General features: G+C 38.1%; 1 protein-coding gene across 1 annotated transcript in view; it reads right to left on the reverse strand.

The window, feature by feature from the left end:
• Positions 1-1,582: 1,582 nt before the first annotated feature.
• The window catches only part of ASCC3 (activating signal cointegrator 1 complex subunit 3), a 402,050-nt gene continuing 380,237 nt past the window's right edge, over positions 1,583-23,395 (reverse strand). Inside the window, exons 38-42 of the mRNA XM_053590400.1 lie at positions 10,298-10,449; positions 8,526-8,673; positions 4,843-5,052; positions 2,476-2,651; positions 1,583-2,379 (exon numbers count right to left, since the gene is read on the reverse strand). Coding sequence (XP_053446375.1) covers positions 2,232-2,379; positions 2,476-2,651; positions 4,843-5,052; positions 8,526-8,673; positions 10,298-10,449 — 834 coding nt within the window. The 3' untranslated portion in view covers positions 1,583-2,231. The remainder of the gene's footprint in view (positions 2,380-2,475; positions 2,652-4,842; positions 5,053-8,525; positions 8,674-10,297; positions 10,450-23,395) is intronic.

Below are 23,395 nucleotides of genomic sequence, written 5' to 3' on the forward strand. Positions count from 1 at the left end.
ATTCATTGAGGGTACAATAAGCCAGGTTACACTGATTGCAATTGTTAGGTAAAGTCCCTCTTGCAATCATGTCTTGCCCCCATAAAGTGTGACACACACCAAGGTGGCACGTCAATTTTTATTTTGAGTTGATAAACTCTAGGGTAATATGAACTGCCAGGCCATGGTGTTAGAGTTGTACAATGCAGAGATGCACGGTCTCAGGTGAAGGAGGTTGTGGGTATTCCAGTTAAGAAAGCACTTGGTAATCCAGCCTATTGAAATCTTTCTGTTATGCTTTCTTCCCTAGAAAAAAAAGTATCCCTCAGAAATTTTACAACAAATATAATACATTCTCTGAATAATCAGGATTTTAAAAAAATGTAAATACTGGTGAAATTCTTGGCCACTCCAAGTTATAAGTTAATGACTTACAGATCTGAAAATAGTAGGAATAATCTGATTATGTTGGCATATACCTTCTTTACAAGACATAATTAATCCTAACATTTTGGCTGAGTAATGAGTGTGGCTAAAGTTGTAGACGAGTAACATTGATCACTCACTGGAGTAAGATTAACCTTTTCAAGTGTACCTTGCCTTACCTGTGTCCTCCCTGGCTTATTCTGCACTTAAGAATTTTAATTTCAAAGTTATCTTAATTTGTCATATTATTTTTCTTCTCTCTGATGGGTATAACAGAATTTTTTCCTATTGCCCCTATGTCCTGTGAAGCGGATCCCCCAACTCCCAAGACATGTGCTCCTCAGCGCACAGGGAAGATGCTGGTGAACATGCAGACAGCGAGACCTTTTCTCCGCAGATTCCTGTATGGACTGGTGATTGTCGTGACTATATAATCTTCATTATCTCTGAATTCCATCCAAACAGTAAGTTATGAATTATAATTCGGAGGTAAACTTTACCAAAACAGAGAGAACTCTATATGAAGTACATTTCAGGGACTACAGTCCTGGAGACACCTCACACCCACTATACTTAGTTGGTTACGATAATTATTTAATATTGGGAAGTGAGTGCCTGGTTTCCCTCACCCCATTTTTATTTCTTCTTCTTTTTCTTCTTCTTTGTTCTAAGAATGGAAGAAGAAGTACACACAGGCAATATGTTCCAGTTTGAGAAATACTTAGATTCTAGTACTTTTAACAGTTACATGGAAGAATGTTTTAAAATAATTCATTTTGGGGCTAAGAAAACTGAAATTATTTTGCGATGGTAGATTTCCTTCTACTAGAATATGTATCATATAGACATGGAATCTGAACAAAATTTTAGTTTGAAAAGTGTTTTTTAAGGTAGGATTTATTTAGACATAGAGAAACTTCCTTTATCATAGGTAAAAACCACCTGCAGAGGTTAAAGGTTTTCTGTTTGTTGTAGACCAATCCCGGAGAAAATATAGACAAAGTATTGTACTATGTCGTCTGTACTTGTTATGACATAAATTAGGTTATACTATTCTCCTTGTATAAATAAATATATCAGAAAAGTGAAGTCTTGAAGCAGAACAGAAAATAAAGAATAGAAGAGTAAGAGGATAGAAATGGAAGGAAACAGGAGAAAAAAATTAAATCAGCTTGTCTTGAAGGGACACTCTGTATATTTTATTTCTACCAGTTTACAGTACCTACATTTTCTAGGCTCAATATATTCTGTTCTCTTTGCTATCCTCATTAGGCTCCATGATATAATTTTACATCATATATTATTAACATTAATGACTGGAAGAAATTTTTGAAACTACTTTGATATGTGATCAAAGTACAAACTTGCTAATAAGACACGTCATATATTCCTTTACACATTTATGTTACATACATTATGCTGCAGTTAGAAATCTATCGGAACAAATCAGAACACTGCATTGCCTCACTGTAGTTTTCCTTTAAAAAAAGAAGCCAATATTCATGTAAACAGTATATTATGAGATGCAAAATTTGATAACTCTTAAATGCATCTCAAATACAGTCAAATTAAAATATTATCCTATATGCTTATTCATTTTCATATCAACAAACCCATGACAGTAACATTATGAAAGGCAACATTTATTAAAAGGCCACTTTTTAACTTTTTGTTGCTGGAGCCAACACTGCAGCTGCTATCCATTTCCTGGATATCCCGAGGTTAGAAGTTGATCTGTCAAGGCAAACATTGAGTAATCTGACTTTGTCCAGATTGCTGAGGAGCCACGTTTCTTAACCGCTTCTTTTAAATAGATTTGGGTTCAGTTACTTGATTGCCAGGTTAGTCAAGGCATCAGAGAATTCTCTGTCAACAAGTGTAGAAATGTCTGCTTGTGTGACATTGAGATAAATGTCATACTGCTGGTCCAGACCAAGGTAGCAGTCACTCATGAAATACAGTGTGTAGATATACCTAAAATATAAAAACAGAACAAGAATGTAAAACCAACTTTTTAATCACAGTCATATTTACTTCTTTCAGAGCTTTGGTTGGTGAGACGCTGCTTACCTTCCAGGTATTTCAGGTGTATAAAAAGAAAGGGAAACGACGTGCCGATTTCGAACATACCCTACTCTTTTCAAAGCAATAAGTTCTCTCTTATCCACTTCTCCTAATATTAAAAACCACCCTTCATCTTTTGATTTGGGAAATCGAGGGGTAATTGCACAGCTCTCTTGCTTTCCCTGTAAACCAGAAAAAAAGAGAAAACATAAATAATGTTTAGACTTTCTATATCACTTAGCTGTGGTTAAAAGGCCACATTGTCGTACTTGAAGGCCATAAATCACATAGTTTATGGGATGTTTTAAATTTTCCTCTGTTATGGTTTGGTGTGGTTAATATGCTATTACCTACTTTTCTTCAACATTCTCAGAGCATACTAGTCACACTACTTTGTGGCTGTAACTACCAGAATACTTGGGTCAGTTAGAATAAAAAGTTCTGCATTTTGACATGAAATTAGTAAATTCACATGCTATTCCTATGATTAACATCGGTATAGTATTTGTAAATGAACATACTGAGATACAACCGTGTTAACCAAATCTTTCAAAGCCTGATACTTAGAAAAACAAATTAACAAACAAAGCCAGTCCAGGTTAGTCTCTGGACCTCAAAATAATGAGTACTATGTCAAATAAACACCTTCACCCATTCAAGAATAACACTCACGTGAAAAAGCACATTGTATAATATGGTAATATTAAAAAGTCCTTTCTCTGAGAAATGGCAAATTATAAGTCAAGCAATTTGTTAATAGCAAGTTGAAGCCTTTAAGTTGATTTTTATAAAATGTGAGATTATTCTAGTGATTTTTTAAGACAATGACTTTATGACATAAAATATACTAATGAGGACATATTCTCAGTATTCTAGACACAGATGTTTTACTTATGGCATTTTAAAAGATGGGCCAGACAATATTTTTTAATAGCATTTAGGAACAAAAATAAGTTCTTGAAGTATGATTAAATCTAATTTTGTGATTATTATTTTCGTTTTGTAAGGTAGGATACACTACGTCATCTTAAAAAGTGCTCAGAGTAATGCCTCTGAAATGCTGGAGGCCAATCAGCTTATACTGACCGATTTTTAGAACTGGAAATCAGATGACATGGAACTTGAAGGACTAATCCTGAAACGTCATCATAGCAGTAGAAAGTTGCTGGCCATTTTGTGTATGAAAATAGATGGGACTGGGGTCAAGCCTGTGGCTCAGTGAGTAGGGCGCCGGCCCCATATGCAGAGGGTGGCGGGTTCAAACCCAGCCCCGGCCAAACTGCAACAAAAAAATAGCTGGGCGTTGTGGTGGGCGCCTGTAGTCCCAGCTACTCGGGAGGCTGAAGCAAGAGAATCGCGTAAGCCCAAGAGTTAGAGGTTGCTGTGAGCCGTGTGACGCCACGGCACTCTACCGAGGGCGGTACAGTGAGACTCTGTCTCTACAAAAAAAAAAAAAAAGAAAGAAAATAGATGGGACAATGCAAAGGGACTACAACCTCACTCCCGAGGGCTGAAGCTAGAATACGAGAAAGCCCTGGATCCACTGGGCTGAAAGGAAGACAAATTCTTCCTCATTTCAATTATTATGGTACTGAAAACCAATCTGCTCACATGCTGTGTACTAACATTCTTAGAGGACTAGATAATTAATTTTGGTATCAGAAGCAACAGAAAAGAGCATCGTCATTCAAAATAAAAATATTATAATTTTTGGCTTGCATGAACATTAACAAAGCTCTCTCACACATTATGAAGGAAGCTGGCAGATGAGGTGACTCAGGCTTAGAAAAGCTAAGTGGGGCGGCACCTGTGTCTCAAAGGAGTGGGATGCAGGCCCCATATGCCGGAGGTTGCAGGTTCAAACCCAGCACCGGCCAAAAACTGCAAAAAAAAAAAAGAAAAGCTAAGTGTTCCACTGAAATTTATAGAACTCAATGGTAAAACCATAATCTCCTGCACACCTAGCCCAGTGTGGTTCCTGTATACCCAGTGCCTCTAGGGCAGTGTTTCTCAAACTCCAATGATCTCCATGATCACTTGGGGGCGTGGCACAACGGCATAGATTTTTTTGGGAAACCTGCCCCTGAGATTTTGATTCAAGTCTGGAGTGGGGCTAGGAAGTCTGCATTGTAAAAAGGCACTCCTGAATATTCTGTGGGCTACATTTTTGAGAATTGTGTACTCTAGGCAATATAATTCTATGTAAGGTGAATAGTCTGGGGTTGAAAAAAGGTTGCCTCTTTCTGCTTAAGGCCAGTTGAGAAAGCAGGATTCATGAATGGCACGGAGACATTAGTCATATAAAAGATATGTGTGGTGGCGCACGCTGGCATTTGGTGCGAAATATTTGAGAATGGAAACCAAACACTATACCTTGTTGAGCCCAAAGTGGACTCTCTGCAAGCTGACTTCAAGCACATACTCCTGGTCAGCGTGCAATCGGATCCATTTGTTGTCATCTCGTGTGTCTGCAGTTAGATTTGAGACAGAGAGTTCATTATGTCCTTCAACTGAGTCATCCCATGAGCCCTTCACACTCATGCCAACATTTATCACTGGCAAATGAGACAAGAAATTCCATGCCTAAAACAAAAAAAAAAAAAAAAAAAGAAAGGAAAATAATAAAGGAATGGTAAACGTGAAATACCGTGATCAACTAAGAATAGTGTTCTTTTAGAAAAATCAACTTTTTAAGTTTGAAATTAATTCTGGATTCCATGCAGTTAGAGGAAATAATACTAAGAGACCCTGTGCACCCTTTTACGCAGTTTCCTGCAAAGGTAGTGCTTTTCACGACTGTAGTACAATATTATAACCAAGATATCGACATTGATATAATCCACCAATTTTGTTCAGATTTCCCTAGTTTTTCTTACACTTGTATGTATGTGTGTCTGTGTGTGTATCGTGTAGAAATAGTGTGCTGTTAGTCGTTTTAGTTTAAAGTTCTTGTAAAAACAAGAAAGCCTTTATCATTATCTGAACTTGTCATTGCTTTACTGTAAATCTCTCTTGAGATTACACTCTCCTGAGTGCTTATTGACTATATCAAAAACTAGTGAGTTTAGAAATGTTTGTTGTTGGTTTGTTTTAGAGAAGCATCTATTCTAACATTTATGTGACTCCTAAGGCAGAGACCATTGATTGTGTATATAAAGGCAGCCTGAAAAAATTTTATCTGCAACTGATGAAGTCAACATCATCTGCTGACCACTTATTGGTCCAAATTCCAGATGTATTCTATTTATTATGAAAGGAAAACATTTCTATATATCATAAGAAATCCTATCAATCTAGAGTTCCTTCTAGAAACAAAGACATATTTTTTGGCATTATTATGTTGAAAATAACAATTAAACTGATAAAAGAGTATAAAATATTTTACTGATTTTATTTTTGCTCTTTAAATTGAAAAATATTTGTGAGAAATCAGTATTCAAATAGTAAGGGCTCACCAATGTTAAATGAAAAAATTTCTAGGTCCATGGAAAGGATCTAACAAAATAAACTTAAGGTCACCTTTTTCTGATATACACAGTTATGCGACTATACCACTACCGGTCAAGAAAACTTCTTAATACATCGGCTGTTTTATCAGTTGCCATCTTCTAAGCTAGTTTTTAGAAGTACACTAGTACCTCAATTTTAGTTTTATTTTTATTCCTTTAATACATAATAGGGATTTCCTTATAGGCTTTGATTGCATTTGCTAAGAGTTTAGTGCTGCTAAGTATACTTCATTGAAATGAAGTAGCCCTGATGAACCAATCTACCCCTTAGGAATTAAGAAATGTAAATTCAATGCAAATTTTCAATTCAACTCCAATCCTGTAACTTGTTTTATTAATCTGAAATTATGTCTGGGACTAGATTTTGAAATAGTCAAGCCACAGAATGTATTTCAAATACAAATGATGGTCTATCCCCAGCTAGAACCAACAGTCGCCGAGTACAGAGGCTCTGCCACCTCATGTTCGTCAGAGACTGGCTGGCATGGGGACGCGGTCATGGGGACACTGAAATACACAATTCCTGTAAAGCATTTAATTTTGTGAGATAACACAAGTAACATTTACCACATGATGCCAGACTTCCTATGTTTCGTTACTTGTGCCATTAAATTAGTTACCGATATAATATTTTCTGTTAATGCAAGACATTAGGATTTTACTTTACCAAGGTCCCACAAGTCATATCTGGCTTATGTATATATTTAACCTTTTTGTGTGAATTAATATTATTATTTTTGACCTACAGTGTGTACATGTATTTATTAGCTATGTCTGTATGTTTGTGTGTATATATATTTATGTATATAAAATGAGCCATTTTTAAAGAAACTGCTAAGACATTTCAATACCAGCCAAACATATTTATCTGAGGATTAATCTTCATCTATTGAATCAGGCAAGAGCACTGCCATGCATACAATTATTTAATTAGCAGCCAAATCCTCTGCCAGTCAGCAGCCGTTCCAGGCATACTGATGGGGGAGAAGATGCAAATCTCACAGTTGTACTGCTTTTTCTCATTACTACTGCAATTAGCACTTAAATTGATGCTTTAAACATACTAATTTCTGGAATAATTCAGGATTTGTATGTTACCTGGGATCGCCTCACTGCAGAGCCGACACCAGATTGCTCTGCAAATTGAAGCACTTTTGAGCCAAATAACCATCATCGTATCAGACAGAGCCAATTTGCATTTGGTTTTAAAGATAACAGAATGGCAATTTATGCAAATAAATTAAGTAAGTTTACTTCTGAGTTCTCCCTGAACTAATTATAACAATGTTCTAATTTTTCATCCCATCTAAAACTTGGCTTGGAATCAGTGTATGTTATGTTAGAAATGTGTTGTTGCTAACAGAAGCCTTGTTTTGATTTAAATATATTGTTTTTATTCATAATTTTGATGGTAATTTAGTTAGAAAGATAGGCATTTATTACGAATATTTAAATAGTTTTTTGTGCCAATTTTGGGTTCAACAGAAACTGAACAGTCAATCAGATGTTAGCGCCTGTTACACTTTTTCCAAGTCTTTCTCAAAAATAAATTCTATTTGGAAAAAAAAAAAGAGACATGGTTTAGAAGTTTCCTTAATACCTGCATTTGCAAGTGAATATGTCGATTATGTTATAAATCCCGAATGTTTACTTTGACATGTTTAGGGTAAAATTGCTTAATATGTAAAAGTCTTCATAGCCAAATATTTCTGGCATCATTCATTCATATTTTTTGGCTTTCCCAAAGATTGGAGAGATGACCCATGTTATATTTCACAACAAAGATTCAGTTTTCTATGTAAGTTATATGGTTCACAAATGAGTGAATACTTAGAAAGAATACTTTAGAACAGGGGTCCTCAAACTGCAGCCTGCGGGCCACATGAGGTGGTGTGATTGCATTTGTTCCCGTTTTGTTTTTTTACTTCAAAATAAGATATGTACAGTGTGCATAGGAATTTGTTCTATAGTCTGGCCCTCCAATGGTCTGAGGGACAGTGAACTGGCCCCCTGTTTAAAAAGTTTGAGGACGCCTGCTTTAGAATCTAGGAACCATAAATTGTTTAAAATCAAAAGGGGGCAAAACAAGTAACTGAAGGAATTACATGAAAATATACTCAAGCAAAAAAAAGAAAAACTATTCTGAAGAGGGGGAGTAGAGGGCTCCTGGGCAGGCTACACGAGGCCTTGCACAGCCAGCTCAACTGCCTTACACTGAAGCAACTGCTAATAGTGCTGCTACTAGGATTGATCATGGTTATTGTCATTACTTTTAGTATTATTTATTGGGTTCTTACGCTGTGTTAGGAACTGTATGAAGTACCTTTTATAGTGTCTTGCTTAATCTTACAGAGTAAATCTTGTGATGACTGTGCCACGAGATAGATATGTTTTTATGTACACAACCACTGTTAATACATGGCACACTAGAATTTAAACCCAGTTGAGCCCCTGGCTCCATAACTCATGCTATACGTTAGAAAACTCTTGGTACAACTTCCCAGAGTGAGTAGGGGAGCCTTCAAAGCCCTTAAGAGATGGACTTACCTGCTTTGTTTTTGCGGCATGTAGCTCATTCTCCACCATGGCGCTGAACAAGTGCTCTTTCCCTACACAGGCATGGATCAGTTCCGGAAGGCACTCGATGGCGGTCCGACACCGCGCACGTGGGCCCTTTATAATGGGCTTCCACTTTCTAAGAAATAACATCAACACCAACCAAACAACAAGTTTTTTGACAATGGTGGTTTGCTTAATTAGAATAGTATTTTTGCCAAAATAAGACAGAAGTTTTTAAAGGCCATTATAATAAATCTAAAAAATCAGGCAGCATTCTCCACCTAAGGCATTATTGCTATCATTGCATAAAACAAATAAACTGTGAGTGAGCTCTGTAAATACTCAGGGTTCACAGACTCTGGGTGTCTTTCTACAGGAAGGCATGTGAAATAATGCTTCTGGATAAAGTACTCATCTGCAGTCCTAACTTTTTTAATGAATACAGGGAAATCTCTCTAGTACAACTGCTTAAAAATAGGTTTAAATTATAAATTGTTGGGAACATAAAATTAATAGTACATTTTGGGAATCTTTTATAGCATTAGTAGTGCCAGATCCCAGAAATACAGGCCATCTAAATCTTACAGTAAGAAGAAAAATATAATTGAAATTGCATTAATACACCATTCTTATGGATGATAAGAAAACTGGATCAAATCTCCTGGGCCCCAAGCAGTTTCCATTGCAGACCTGCCAGCTGTGGGGTAGTACTTTAATGCTCCTTCTTTACTACTACTCCCTACTCCCAGAACTTGTAGTAACATATTAGAAGAGCTTCTGAAACTGAGCTGCAGATTTTCATGAAGTATCTGCCTTTCTCCCCAGGCCACCTGCTGTTGGCATGGCTCACTCTCTGGTATGTCTTTTAATTTCCAGGGATACCCCAAGCTAGAGACTCAAGCACATGGAGACAACGGCCCTGGAACCCAGTGCACTTGATTCAGATTGGGGAACTTTCCCAAGGGGAGCCTGAAGTTCTTGTTGGCATCTGTGTCTAGATGCCTTAAGTGACTGCCACCCCTCATCCAGCTGTTCAGGGTGCATGAAGGCAAGCTACGGCCAGGCTAATTTGCTTGTCTACATAACTGTGAATCAACATTTTGGCTGTAAAGTATCTCTCAACTGGTGTGAAACTCTGGTGTGAAGGAAACATTTCCATTTACACTCTGCCAACCTTGCTTGTATTATGTACTGTTCTTTTCTTTGTTAAAATGTTTGCAGCCATGTACACAAGACTTACGGGTTAAAAAATTTAATGTTATATAAACTCATCTTTTCAGTACAGGTTATTTCTTGAGCTCTCAGTATATAAAACTACTCAGTTTTGAACATTTTGCAGATGTACAATTTACTTTTGACAATGGATTTCAGATTCCTCCAAACTCTTCTATAACAACAACAATTGGTCATTTATTTTGCTTTAGATCACAAGGCACTTTAATAACATCTTCTTAAATGAAGGTGGACATTGTAAAGGAATAAATGCAGTTAAAATAGAAATGTATTCAATGCTGCAAATGGAAAGCAATTTAGATAGGGGCAGGTTAACCTAACCGTGGTTAGCTTGGGGCTGATGATCAAATTCAAATTAAGAATGTTATATCACGAGGCCATCCCTCCATCTGGGAAATAGTGGCATTGTCACTGTAAATAATCAATATTCTAGGCATGACATGAAATTCCAGTGACCACACATATAAAACATTTTTTTTTTGAAATTAAAAAAAACCACCAATTTCATCAAAAATTAAAACAATTACCTGAAAAGGTGAAGATGGTGGTGTTCTATGTTTGGTATTGTAAGAAGAGAAGAGTCTTTTAACCACCTCCCCTGGATCACCATCTGAACCAGGTTGGTAATATTCAGGGCAGTCACAAGCCAGCCCTGGTTTGCAGCCACATCCAGCATTGCCTGAAGAGGAAAAATGCACATATTACAAGAATATATGGCACTCGCCATCTCCACTGGGAATCTGATCTTAGCCTTAAGAAAAACCACAGAAACCAATCATCCTTTCTCTAAATTACTATCCATTCAAACAGAAACCAGAAAATAAACTATAGTTGGGTTGTAGGGAAAAAATTCAGTCTCTCATAGCATTTATTGGATGCTGCTTTGTAACAAAGGGCCAAATCCCAAGCTTGCATAGGGCAGCAAAGACAGCTGGATAATACGGGGACCCAGTGATAAAACAGGGGTAAGTCAATGTACTATGAGAGCAAGGACTTGCATGATTCACTGTATCAAGAACATTAGTAGCTGCATTTAAGGACTAAATCTCAAGAAGTCTTTCAAATCAAAAATCAATAATGGTGAAGAGATAGAAGGTTTTCTTGCCAAAAATTTATTTTCCCCAAAGAGTAGGCTCAAGATAGAGCCCAGGTTTTCAATGACAGTAACACCCCACTCACTAGCAAAGGGCAGGCAGCCAGAGATACCTGTGAAAGGACCAGAAGCTATTCATATTAGTCTATACGTTTAATCTAATGCTTTACGGACAAACAAAAGGCTGCATTTGCTTAAGGCAAAACTAAACAGTGAAATCTTATTTAAACAAAGGCAAAGTTTGCACAGGCAAAGCTATTTCAATTAAATTAGATTCCAGAGAATGCTGACTTAAAGACACATAAGTTAATATCAGGATCTTAGGCAGGTACTTTATATACTTTTAGGACTGTGCTCTCTTGTTTTGGGAAATAAAGAAGTGACAATATGAGAAATTAGCTTTACCTGGAAAATGCTTAAGATGATATTTTAATAGCATCTTACAAACAGTAAAATATTTATAAAATGTTGCAAAAAACCCATTTAATAGATTTTTAGAAATAATTTTAAAGTACATTATATTAGAAAAATTAATATGCCATATTATTAAAACGTAGTACTATTGACCCAGTCACATTTTCCTTCTAAGCTTTAAATTTCCTATTATGTGTTTTCTAATTTATGAAAAATAATAGTTTAAGAAACATCTGGCAAAACCAATTTATGTCTTTTCATACTTTACAGGATTTTGGTCTTCAGTACCCATTAACCTGCTAGACATACATCATAAAGACTGAAGGTGGGTATAATGGAGATATTTGTATGTGTGCATATGTGTGTGTATACATGTATGAATTTACATGTTTATAAACCTAGGGAGATCCACTTATATTCTTCCTTTTTCTCTACAGAGCAGAATAATAAATTTTGTCTTTCTATGAAGTATCTGAGACAAGCAGGTCATGGTGAATAGTACTCAACTAGACAAAAAAAAAAAAAGTAGTTCACAAGTCACAACTCTTGAGTCCTGCTTAAGGAAAGAGCAAAGGAAAGGAGAAACGAGTAATTATACCTAAGGCAGAATCACGATGACGGTAGAACGTGCAATGTGTAGTAACTATGGCAATTTTACTGGTGATTTTACAATACAACTTGACTGGTAATAAATTCTAGACCAAGAAGTTTTCATGCTGAAGTTGAAATATTTAATAAAATATATGGGAATTCCCTTAAATATTTCATCCTATGAATCAGACATGAAAACGTACAAAAACACGCAAGGGATCTGTTACATGAAGTAAAAAGCCATACGAATTGAAAAGTGTATTTATCTTGCTTTAATTTAGGGAAAAGGCAGGTGGGGAGCTGAAGAATCTGGGAGGCTAAGGGCTGGAGACTCCTCAGCCAGGCCGACCCAGGCTGCCTCTCGGGTCTCTGCTCAGGCACGGGCGGCCGTCCTGCTCTCTCTGCCCCCAGCTGGTGCACCTCACCTTCTCTCACCTGGGCATTATAATTATTCCTCCACTCTCTTATCTAATTTTCCTTCAAGGTGTACTTTATATTATTACTAAAGTGAATTTTTAAAGAAGTAAAACTGATCATGTCAGTCCTCTGCCTTAATTTCTCTAATGGCCTTGCCCTGTGTGTTGAGGATGAAAACTGCCCCCTCTCTCCATGACACTGAACCTGCTGTGATCTACCTGCTTCTTGCTTTCCACTCCGGCCTCCTTCTCTCTACTCTTAGTCGAGCAGTAAAAACACTATGGTATTTTCCCACAGTTACCCTTGCTCTTAATGTTCTCTTTTCTTTTCCTTCTATTTTTACCCCAAACACCCATTCCTTCTACCTCATCCTGGAAATTCCTATTCCTTCTCCAAGTCTAGTTCATAGGCTGCTTCTCGCAGCGAAGCCTCCCTGATCTGCCAGATGGGTGTGGAACAGTCATGCCCTACATGATGATGTTTGGTCAACTGCGAACCACACATACACAGCGGTCCCCTGAGTCTGCAGTCCCACGTTCTGACTGCACCTTTTCTATGTGTAGACGTGTTTGGATACATGTGTACTTACAAGTGTGTTACGCTGCCAACCGTACGCAGCACAGTAGCAGCTGCCCAGGTCTGCAGTCTTGGAGCAGCAGGCTGCACCACATAGTCCATCTGGGTGGGCAGCAGGCTCTGCCATCCAGGCTGAATCCGCCTAACCACACACTTTGCAGAGCGCGCCCCTGCTGTTCATCTGTGCCTGACTGCACCTGCCTATCCTTCTGCTGCTCTGGACACACCTCACCACTGTCCTATCATGAGTCTTTGTTTACACATCTGTCCTTTAAAGTACAGGCTCTACGTCAGCAATAATCTGGAATTATTCTTTCCAGCCTTTGTACAGTATACTTCAGAAATATTTGCTTCATTAAAGAATATAGGTCAAAACATAACAATGACTATAACAACGCTGTAAGTTACTGCACATCTATCATAGACAGTAAAGTACAGGAGAAATAACACAAACTTTGACGCCAAATGAACATGCAGTAGTCCCTCTTATCTGTGGGCAATATGTGTCAAGATCCTCATTTTACTTAATAATGGCCCCAAAAGCACAAGAGTAGTGATGTTGAAAAGTCAAAGCCCAAGAGAAGTTATAAAGTACTTCCTCTAAGACAGTGGTTCTCAACCTTCCTAATGCCGCAACCCTTTAATACAGTTCCTCATGTTGTGGGGACCCCCAACATAAAATGATTTTTGTTGCTACTTCATGAAGTACTTCACTGCTTAGAGAAAAGGTGAAAAGTTCCTAAGGAAATAAAATCTTATGCTGAGTTGCTAACACTAGACGGAATCTCATATAAGTGAAATTGTATAGAAGGAAAAATATACTGTGCACCATGATACTGTGCTAAACCCCGCAGGGAGTTGTAATACAATGTAAGCATTTGTGCTAGTTTTTCTGTCATACCTCAAACTGCAAAAGTTACAGGCACTGTGCAGGATAAGTGTGTAGTTAACATGGAAAAGGCATGACATTTGTGGTGGGAAGACATGAACAAAAAAGTGTTCTGGTTGATAATTATTGGGTTTGGTACTGTATGGGGTGCCAGGCCACTGGGGGTCCTGGAATGTATCCCCTTGTGGATTAGGAGAGATTACTATATAAGCAAGCCTGGGAACTAGGCCAAGGGAAGATCCGATAGCTCGGACCCAACTGGAGGATGTGGGCCTGGTTCTCAATTTGGGTGAGTAAGCTCAGGTTATTGTTCAGAGGCCCATACCTGACAGAGACAAAAGCCAAGGGATGGTTTAGGTACATGGGCCTGAGGGTCCTGGTAGCTTATAGGAACACGTCTGGGGGTGACTGAGCCTGGGACGGGCTCTCTGTGTCTCATTGTCTTTTATTGCGATTTTCCTGGCAGCTAAGGTCTAATAGGTATATTCTTCCCCTCAGAGCAGGGCTGGCTTTGGTAAAGGCTGGAGATCACGGTAGTGTTTCCCAAGTAACCTCTAAGTCCTTTACAGAGATCTAATGCTCAAGAACAAAATATTATTTCAGTACACTGAGAAGAAAGGCCTCTTTAGAGCTGTATGGCTCCAGTAAGTGGGTACAGCGGGCACTCAAACTCGAGGGAACCTGACTCCAAAGGGACTGCTTTAACCAATACAATATATTGCCTATGAAGTTCAGGATGAGGGGGAAGGTGTGTAGAAATCAAATGGGGTCCTGAATGAGAATTAAATATTCTATGAGGAAAGAGTATTCTAGATAAAATGGGACTTTGAGAAAGACAGTATGTTTAGAATAAATAGTAAGTTTGGATGAAGTGTAATCATCAGTATGATTCATGAACGCTTTATACTGGTTTGATGATAGTGTGGTATATTAAAAAGAGATTTAATGAAACTAATTTTTGGCTTTCATATGAAAGTTATAACCCAGTTATAACCTAAGAATATGGGGAATGGGGAGAAGGAGGGGAGGGAGGGGGGAGAATGGGAGGAGGTAGGGTGATAGGTGGGATTGCACCTGCAGTGCATCTTACAAGGGTACATGTGAAAATTAGTAAATGTAGAATATAATTGTTTTAACACAATAACTAAGAAAATGCCAGGAAGGCTATGTTAACCAGTGTGATGAAAAGGTGTCAAACTGTTTATAAAACCAATGTATGGTGCCCCATGATCGCATTAATGTACACAGCTATGATTTAATTAAAAAAAAAAAGAGATTTAGCCTGAAAATTTAGAGACTTGCACTTCTAAATTTACTATAGGGCCTTGGGAAAATTTAACCGTTGGTATTCATTATCCTCACCTGACAATTCAAGGAGTTTGATTAGGTGCTTTTTAAAGCTGCTATTTTCAGCAAACTTTAGGTTTTCAGCAATAAAATGGGAACAAAAACTATATGGCCATTTGTTTTTATAAAGTTTACTTTCTATCTTTGCAGGTAGACTGTAATATCTTTGAAGTCAGGGACATACTAAACAAAAGGTTGAGCTGCACAGAGAAAAGTCTCTCCTGGGACGAGAGGATGACGAGGGCTCTGCGGCCAGAGTGTGGGGCAAGCGGCACAGAAAGGGGGTGTCTACTGGTCTTGGAAGACCCTACTTACAGACAGTCAGAAAGACAGAGAAGCTCTGAGGTGAAGGGAAAGGACGGTGACAGCGCTCGTCCTGGAGGTGATGTCTCTGGCTGGGAGAAAGTACCATGGAGGAGCACAGAAAGCTCTGGAATACAGGAAGGACTGGGCAGAACTAATGATGTGAGAAAAACTAGAGCAGCTGAGTTTCAACAGCATGACTTTGTAGTAGAAACAATCAGCAGTGTGCTGTGGTTGCTTCCAGCAATAACAAATATGAGTAACTTGACTGAAAGCAGATACTCGGACACTGATAGTTACCCAGGGAGGTACTGGTGATGTTATTGTTGAAATGGCCAACTCTGGGGCCAATGCTGGGCTGGGTGGAAGTGAAGTGATAAGGTTAACTGAGGACTAAACGAAAGGATCAGGAAAAAGATAAGAGATGACAGATCATAATAAAAGAAACGTTCAGTCAAGTTGACTATGAAGGTGCCGTGGTCAGAAGAGGCTCAGAAAGTGGTATCCTGGAGACAAGGGTGAAAGGGGTTTGTATCTAACAGTTATTAGAGTGGGAGTGTGCCTGTGATTATGGTGTTAAAAAACAACCATCTGTTGAAGCCACTATTGATGGAGAGCTGAAGAAACAGGTGTTTAAGGAAGGCAGGCAAAGACATCCAGACCTGGGAAGGTGGTTCAGAGAGAATCTTAAGGACATCAAAAGTAAAATAATACAGACACAGAAGCAGGAGCCTGGGAACAAGGAGGTGTTTGGAGAGATCCGCGGAGATCACTCCTATTGTTGAGGAAGTAAAAAGAATCGCCACCTTAAGAGTTTCAGACTTGAATGTTGAGATGATGGTGGTGTGCGTCTGCCTACATCTGAGTGAGAGCAAGAGAGGCAAGAGAAAGAAAGGAAGGAGAGAGGAACACAGAGCAAGAGAGAGAGCGAGAGACAAAAATCCCCAAGGAGACACGCACTACACTAGACCTCATTCTTAGGTGGAAAGCTCGAGAACTTCTGAAGTGTTTGGCTTTATGCAAAGGTGAACCAAAATGAAACAACAACAAAAAGAAACAAACAAAAAGAAAACCCTCCAAACAAAGAGAATTTAGGAAATAGACCCACAGGAACTGTATTAAAGGGCCGCAGCATTAGGAAGGTTGAGAACCACTGCTCCAGAAGGACGTTTTTAAAGAAGTGAGGCCCCTGAAGCCAAGGGTGTGCTCCTGTCCTCCATAGTTCTTTTAAATCAATTTCAATAACTCCCTAAGCATAACAAGCTTGATCTTAGCATTTAAATTCAATACATTTTCATGGTGGTCTAACTATTTCTGCAAAGGACAGATTTATCCAATTCTCCATATATTTTTCTTCTCATCTTTTGCAACTGCAGATTATATTTTAAAAAGACATTTCAAGCTTGACGACATATGTATGTTTTACATAAAGTAAATCTCACGCAATTACTGTGAAAAGCCCCCAATAGTGAATTCTATAAAGTCAGACTGTGTAAAAAGTATGCGATGTGGGGTGATGAAAATATTTATATAGTAGTACTAGATTCAAAAACACTTTCACCAATAGTTCTCATTTAATCATTAACAATACCAACGATGAGGCAGGCATTAGCACCACTTCCTTTTCACACATAGAGAAACTTAAGTTCATGAGAGTTAAGCCTTGATGTTGGTTTCCCAATTTCATATCTGTGCTCATTATACTATGTACCATTATCTCTGCTGACTCACACAAACCCTGTCCTATTTCAAATAGAATTTGAGACAGCTTACATCTATCCTCTTTTCTCTATAGAGCAGAAAAATACAAACTCCATGCAAAATTATCATGTATTTAATTGATTATTGTCTCTGTGAGTAAATTTTATAAACACAATTTTTGAAAACCTAAAATTTTAAAATTAAATTTAATCTACCATTTGGCTTCAACGATATCTTAATACTTCAGGCCTTTATCCTTTAAAACACAACTGAATTCTGGATTTAAACAATCCAAGGGTAAAAGAGGAACGTTAAATACTGTGATGGAATCAAATCAACTTTATTTCAAGGAAACAGAATCACTGACCAAGGTCACTTAAAGCAAAATGACATCATTAAATGTAAATAAAGAGGTTGGTTAACAGATAGATAATAAGATCTAGCTTACAGCTCATTATTTAAAAATTTCCCCTAAACTCTAAACTTCAGTTTAAGAAATCTGTCAATTTAATCCTAAGCAGCACCTCCTCTGGCGGTAGGGTCTATGGACAGAGCTTGGCAGATGGTGTTCTGACCTTTCTTTTCCCTTCTGAGTATTCATGTGACCTGCATCTTTTCTTCCCCACTTTACCCTTCTTTCTCCTCTTTAAGGACCCTTTCTTCTTCTCCTCATATCTTTTGATATCATCTTAATGTATCTAGTGATAGTATAAAGGTTTCAACAAACACATGAAAATAATATCACAACAGAGGTTGAAATGATAGACAATGTTGCTACTTCTGTTTAAATTAAATGACATAAAGATAATCCATTGTCATCAGAGTTTAAAACAGATTTACTTAGTCTAGAATAAGAACAAAATCAAATAACATAAAGGTAATAAATTGCTATCAGAGTTTATAAGAAAGATATTTAGTCCAGAATGAGAAAAAAATTGCATTAATTTATAAAACCGAAGTTGTTATTTATGGAATATCATGAGAACGCAAAACACTGTGGAAAGATCATCAAAAATAAGAAAAATCTGAGAAACTATCACAGCTAGGAGAAGTCTAAGGGGATACGATGACTAAATTATAATGTGATATACTGAATAAACTTCTAGAATAGAAAATGCATATTAGGATCATTACACATTATATACATGTATCAAAATATGTTTATCACTTGTACCCCCCAAATATGTATAACTATTACAGATCAATTGAAAAAAAGGACATTAGGTTGAAATTAAAGAGTTCTGAATAAGTAGGACCTTTAGTTAATAATTACGTGTCAAAATTTGTTTCATAATTCTGACAAATGTACCTTAATAAGTATAAGATGTTAATACCAGAGGAAAAATAGTATTTTGCTATGTGTGTGCATTTTTATGCCCAAATTTTTGAGGAAAAAATAAGGATGCACATTATACATGGCTAGTACTAATTTCTTATTTATATTAATGTTTTTAATTCTTTTACTTATGCTTGTGTTATAAGTGTAACTCCAGGAAGCAATAATGCTATCCATGTGAAAAATGATACCCTGGAATATGGTAGTCATGCCCCATCCTGGCTTCCCTCCTGCCTGGGCACCCCCTGCTCAGGGAGGCACTGCAGGTGCAGGAGCCCCAGCCTGCCCAGCCAACTGCACCAGATGCCGCTGCTGCTGCCATCTTGGAAGCAGGCACTCCCATGATGGAGCTGCAACACTTAGCGTCAGGGCCTGGGTGACAGGAGGGTGGAAGTGACCATGCAGTGACGTCTCCTTCTCTCATGAGAAGGAGAAGGTGGAAGCAAGCCTAGGTGGTAGGTGAGATTGGTGAGGACAACCTGAGCACCTGTCCTCCCCCAGTTGTCCCCTCTTGGCCTGTTCTCATGCCCACATCCTCTCATTTCCTATTCCCACCATGTCCATCACTGGGTATGGGACACTGTCCTGAGGAAGAAGATCTCTGAGGTGGGGTCTAGGAGACCTGGGTTCTGAGACTCATTCTACTAGTAGCCCACTGCTGTAACCTTGGGGGCCTCAGTCCCTATGAAGTTTCTGTCTGTGAGGATACCTGGCAGTGAAACATGAAAGCTTGGGGTACCTGAGCCCAGAGATTGTAATTTTGAGCCTATTATCTGTCCAAACCCCCAAGGTGTTGAGTTGGTATAATTTTCTAAACTTTGCCTGTAGGAAAAATCATCTAGGATGCTTGTTAATAGAAAGATACCCAGGTCTTTCTCCTGGTAAGTTGATTCAGTATATTTGGATATGGTTTAAGAGTCTCATTTTAGCCAGTCCCCCAGTGATTTACAAGATCTGCAAATTTGGGGAAGGCTGGTGTCATTTCATTCATGTTGATGTTACCAAGGGCCCAAGATCTGGATGGCTGAAGGAGGTCACGGACTAGTCACTGCAGAGATGTAAATGCAGAGTATTTCACTGGGTCTCATCAGGGAAGTCTCCTCTTCAGCACACTGTCCTGGGGGCCTCAGAATGAAGCCAGCTGTGCAAGAGAGGAGGCAGTCCAGGAAGGGGAAGGATCTACCCCTTTCTGGACAGGAGCCTGGGGCAGGTAGGGCCAGCCCTGGCCCCTCACACTGGCTTCCTGGGAAATAAGCCCACCAGGGCCCTCAGTGGAGTGGCCGTGGCCATGTTCCCACTGAAGGACGTGGGTGGGCTGGAAGGGAAAAGCAGGGGGAGGTCAGGCACTCTGGTTGCCCAGACCAATCTCCCCTGCCGCCCAGGCTCACTCCCGGTGTCCCTGCACTGACTGTCTCTGTGCCTTGTGTCTCTCGTGAGAGAAGCAGGTGCCACAGTGTGGCCACTTCCATTCTCCTTTAAATAATTAAAATGAAAAGATTTTTTTTTCCTGAAAGTTTGGGCTAAAAACTTGGATATGCATTAAAAAGGAAGCATATTATATACAGCAAAATATGTGTAGGTTCAAGGTATATGGGGACTCTCTGTATTTATTCCTTTTGAAACTTTTCTGGAAATCTAAAACTATTTTCAAATAAAATGTTTATTAAAAGCAGACTCCAGAAATTCATCCTAGGCAGCTTGTTAAAACGTTAGTTGGTAGACATCTGCTAGAAAATTCACTATGTAGTTCAAGAGCTCCCAGAAGTTTTACAATGATGGGAAAACCTAAAAAAAGCTTTCTTGACAGAAAGGCACACTCCTTTAAAGGCTCAGGTCATTGCAAGTAACCGTACAATATTTTGCCAATAATTAAAATGCTGTAAGTACATTTATAAGAATCTTTTTCAATAGCAACAGTTGTTCACAGTAACTTTCTCCTGAACTTTTACCCCCAGAAGGTTAGCATTCAGGAAGCTCAGCTGCTGTCTAACAAACTTAATTAATCAAAAAGTCATTTCCGAGCTGTAACTATGAGTAAAAGCGCTTCAAGTGTGCTAGCAAGCCTACAAGTTAATCAAAATGCTAATGCAGTACAAATTAAAGTTGTGATTAACATTTCACAGTAGCTGCTTAAGTGAATTGATCACACAAATGGGTTAAGCATTACTCATTTCCTATAGCCCCAACCGGGAAAAGGGTTGTTATGTGGGTATGAAAAGAGAAGCAAGGGGTAGAAGGAGCCTTCATAATAGCATCATATCATCAATAAAGCGTCACCAAATTGTCATACAAAAGCTTACAGGTAAAGTCACCCAGGGGGAAACAGCCTTCCAAATTATATTACAGTCCTTGAAGATTGCTTATAAATCCACAAGAGTAAGTAAAGGTGTTTAACACCTCAAAATCCACACGTTTGTGTTAGCTTTGGAGATGCTAAATGCATCAGCTTTGTGTTGCTTCCCTAGTGGGGAATGGTGCTTTATTTTAGGTGGTGTCTTGGGTGTTTTACTGTGCAGTTTAAATGTGCTTTTAACCATCTAGAATTATGTTTCTGCACCATTGTGTGGATCTTTGCATTTGGCAGAATAAGAATAATCACTCAGGATTAGGTTAATTTAGAATTATTTGTTTTTAAACAGTCATCCATTAATAAAAGTTCTTTGGGTTTCTATGGAAAGATATGCGTTCCTGGAAGTCTGGCCAGGGACGAAGCCTGAATTAGGGTTCACCCTGATCACCACACATTCGATAGGCCGCACTGAGGTTCACGAGAAACAGATTATGTTTGTTGGTAGATAATTCAGATTTGGCCAAAAATCTTAAAAATGCTGAGAATGAAGACATGATAAATCTGTTTTCAATTTTTTCCTACGAAAGAACTAGAAAGGAAAAGTGAAAAATTCAATTCACCCGTGAGATACTGAAATCTAGTATATGCCAAGCACTGTGCCCAAGTCATGTTAACAATCAATGATATTACAGTATTGATAAGTTTTCAATACACTTTGGATGATACAAAAGCCTCCAATGTATGCTTCTAGTATTAATATTCCTTCAAATATACTCATAAAACAGATGTTATTTACTTATAGTGTTTTTCTCAAAATGATGTGAAGATGGTTTCTGAAGGTTATTGAACTATGCTGTCTCCTTAAAGACAATCTTTTCATTTGGACTGATTATAAGCATTTAAAAATTTGAAAAAATTTTAGCAAGGATACATGGAAGATCTGCCATTTTCCATATCAAAGCATTTCTTATGGGGATTGGATTAAGAATTTGACCAAGTACTTCTTTGGTTAAGCTCAGCAGCAACTGAACTATTTTCACTGCTAACCATATTTGACTCTGCAATTCTTGTTCAGATGACACTGATGTTCGTCAACCCGCCGTCAACTCAGTGAGCGTGTGTTTAGCGTATTCACGGGTAAATGCTTCTCAAATGTTACTCTACCCTCATTCCATAGTAGTTCTAATTTCTGGCATGAGCATAATAGTTCATGTTTTTTAATGTACTGCAAATAGGAATCATTTGACAATGGAAATACAGACCCAGTGTACAGTAATAGTATCTTACAAAAAAAGTTTTCAATGAAAAATGAAAAATTCTCATATCATCAAACCTTCCTCGGTTTCTCTTACTCTATTCTTTCCTATTCTCAGACTCTAACATGTGTGTACATTAAGTATTCAAACATACCTTAAACTTATCCATTATTATACTTTATTTTTTTTTGATTTTTTTTTTTTATTAAATCATAGCTGTGTACATTGATATGATCATGGGGCATCATTCACTAGCTTCACAGACCGTTTACCAAGTTTCACATATACCCTTGTAAGATGCACCGCTGGTGTAATCCCACCAATACTGTAATAGATGTGTTTTCAGAATAGCTATGGGTTATAAGAAGATATAATATTAGTTATATGAAATGTAATATATGCTTAATTTATCAGAAGTTGTTACAGAGGTAAAGAGGTCAAGTTATTGTATTGAAGGTTAGGCTGAATTACCACTTCACCAATATTACTGTAAATATTTGCTTTTGCACATGTAAGAAAGTTCTTTGAAGGGAAGAAGATACACCAATCCAATTCATAAACTTTTTCCCTTTCTCTATGCAGCTGATTTATTTTTTAGCTCGCAATTGATAAAGCCTATTAGAATACTTTGACATTAATTTCAGTCATATATGAGCTATCTAGAGGGTGCCAAAAATGTATACACATTTTAAAAACGGAAAAAATTGTATAGAAATTATAATACTCAATATTTGCCAATAAGAAAAGATGAACACAAGTCACATTGAGCATCTCTTATAATTGCTGAAGTCAAATGTGACTTGAGTATTACAAATTTAATGCAGGTTTTTCCTTTCTTAAAATGTGTATACATTATTTTGGTACCCTCTGTATATCTGACATGTGAAAGAGAAGGAAGACTGGAAATCTTCTAGTTCAAAAAGACTTGGATGTTGGGTGGCGCCTGTGGCTCAAAGGAGTAGGGCACCGGCCCCATATATGGGAGGTGGTGGGTTCAAACCCAGCCCCGGTCAAAAACTGCAAAAGGACTTGGATGTTAAGAAAAATAATGTAAAACAAGAGCGTCTATATTAAAGTTACATCCAAGAGTACATGAGACAATGCAAAGTTACCACCAGAACTTCTCTCCTTAAAGGTCTTCCTTTCAGGCCCTGGATCTTCTAGAGCAGGCGTCCTCAAACTTTTTAAACAGGGGGCCAATTCACTGTCCCTCAGACCGCTGGAGGGCCGGACTATAGTTTTAAAAAAAAATATGAACAAATTCCTATGCACACTGCACATATCTTATTTTGAAGTAAAAAACAAAACAGGAACAAACACAATTCACACCGCTTCATGTGGCCCGCGGGCCGCAGTTTGAGGATGCCTGATCTAGAGAGTATTTTCAAGGTAGCTACCCTGGTTCACCTTTG

This window comes from Nycticebus coucang, chromosome 5 (assembly GCF_027406575.1).
Source record: "Nycticebus coucang isolate mNycCou1 chromosome 5, mNycCou1.pri, whole genome shotgun sequence".
In the NCBI taxonomy this organism is placed as follows: Eukaryota; Metazoa; Chordata; class Mammalia; order Primates; family Lorisidae; genus Nycticebus; species Nycticebus coucang.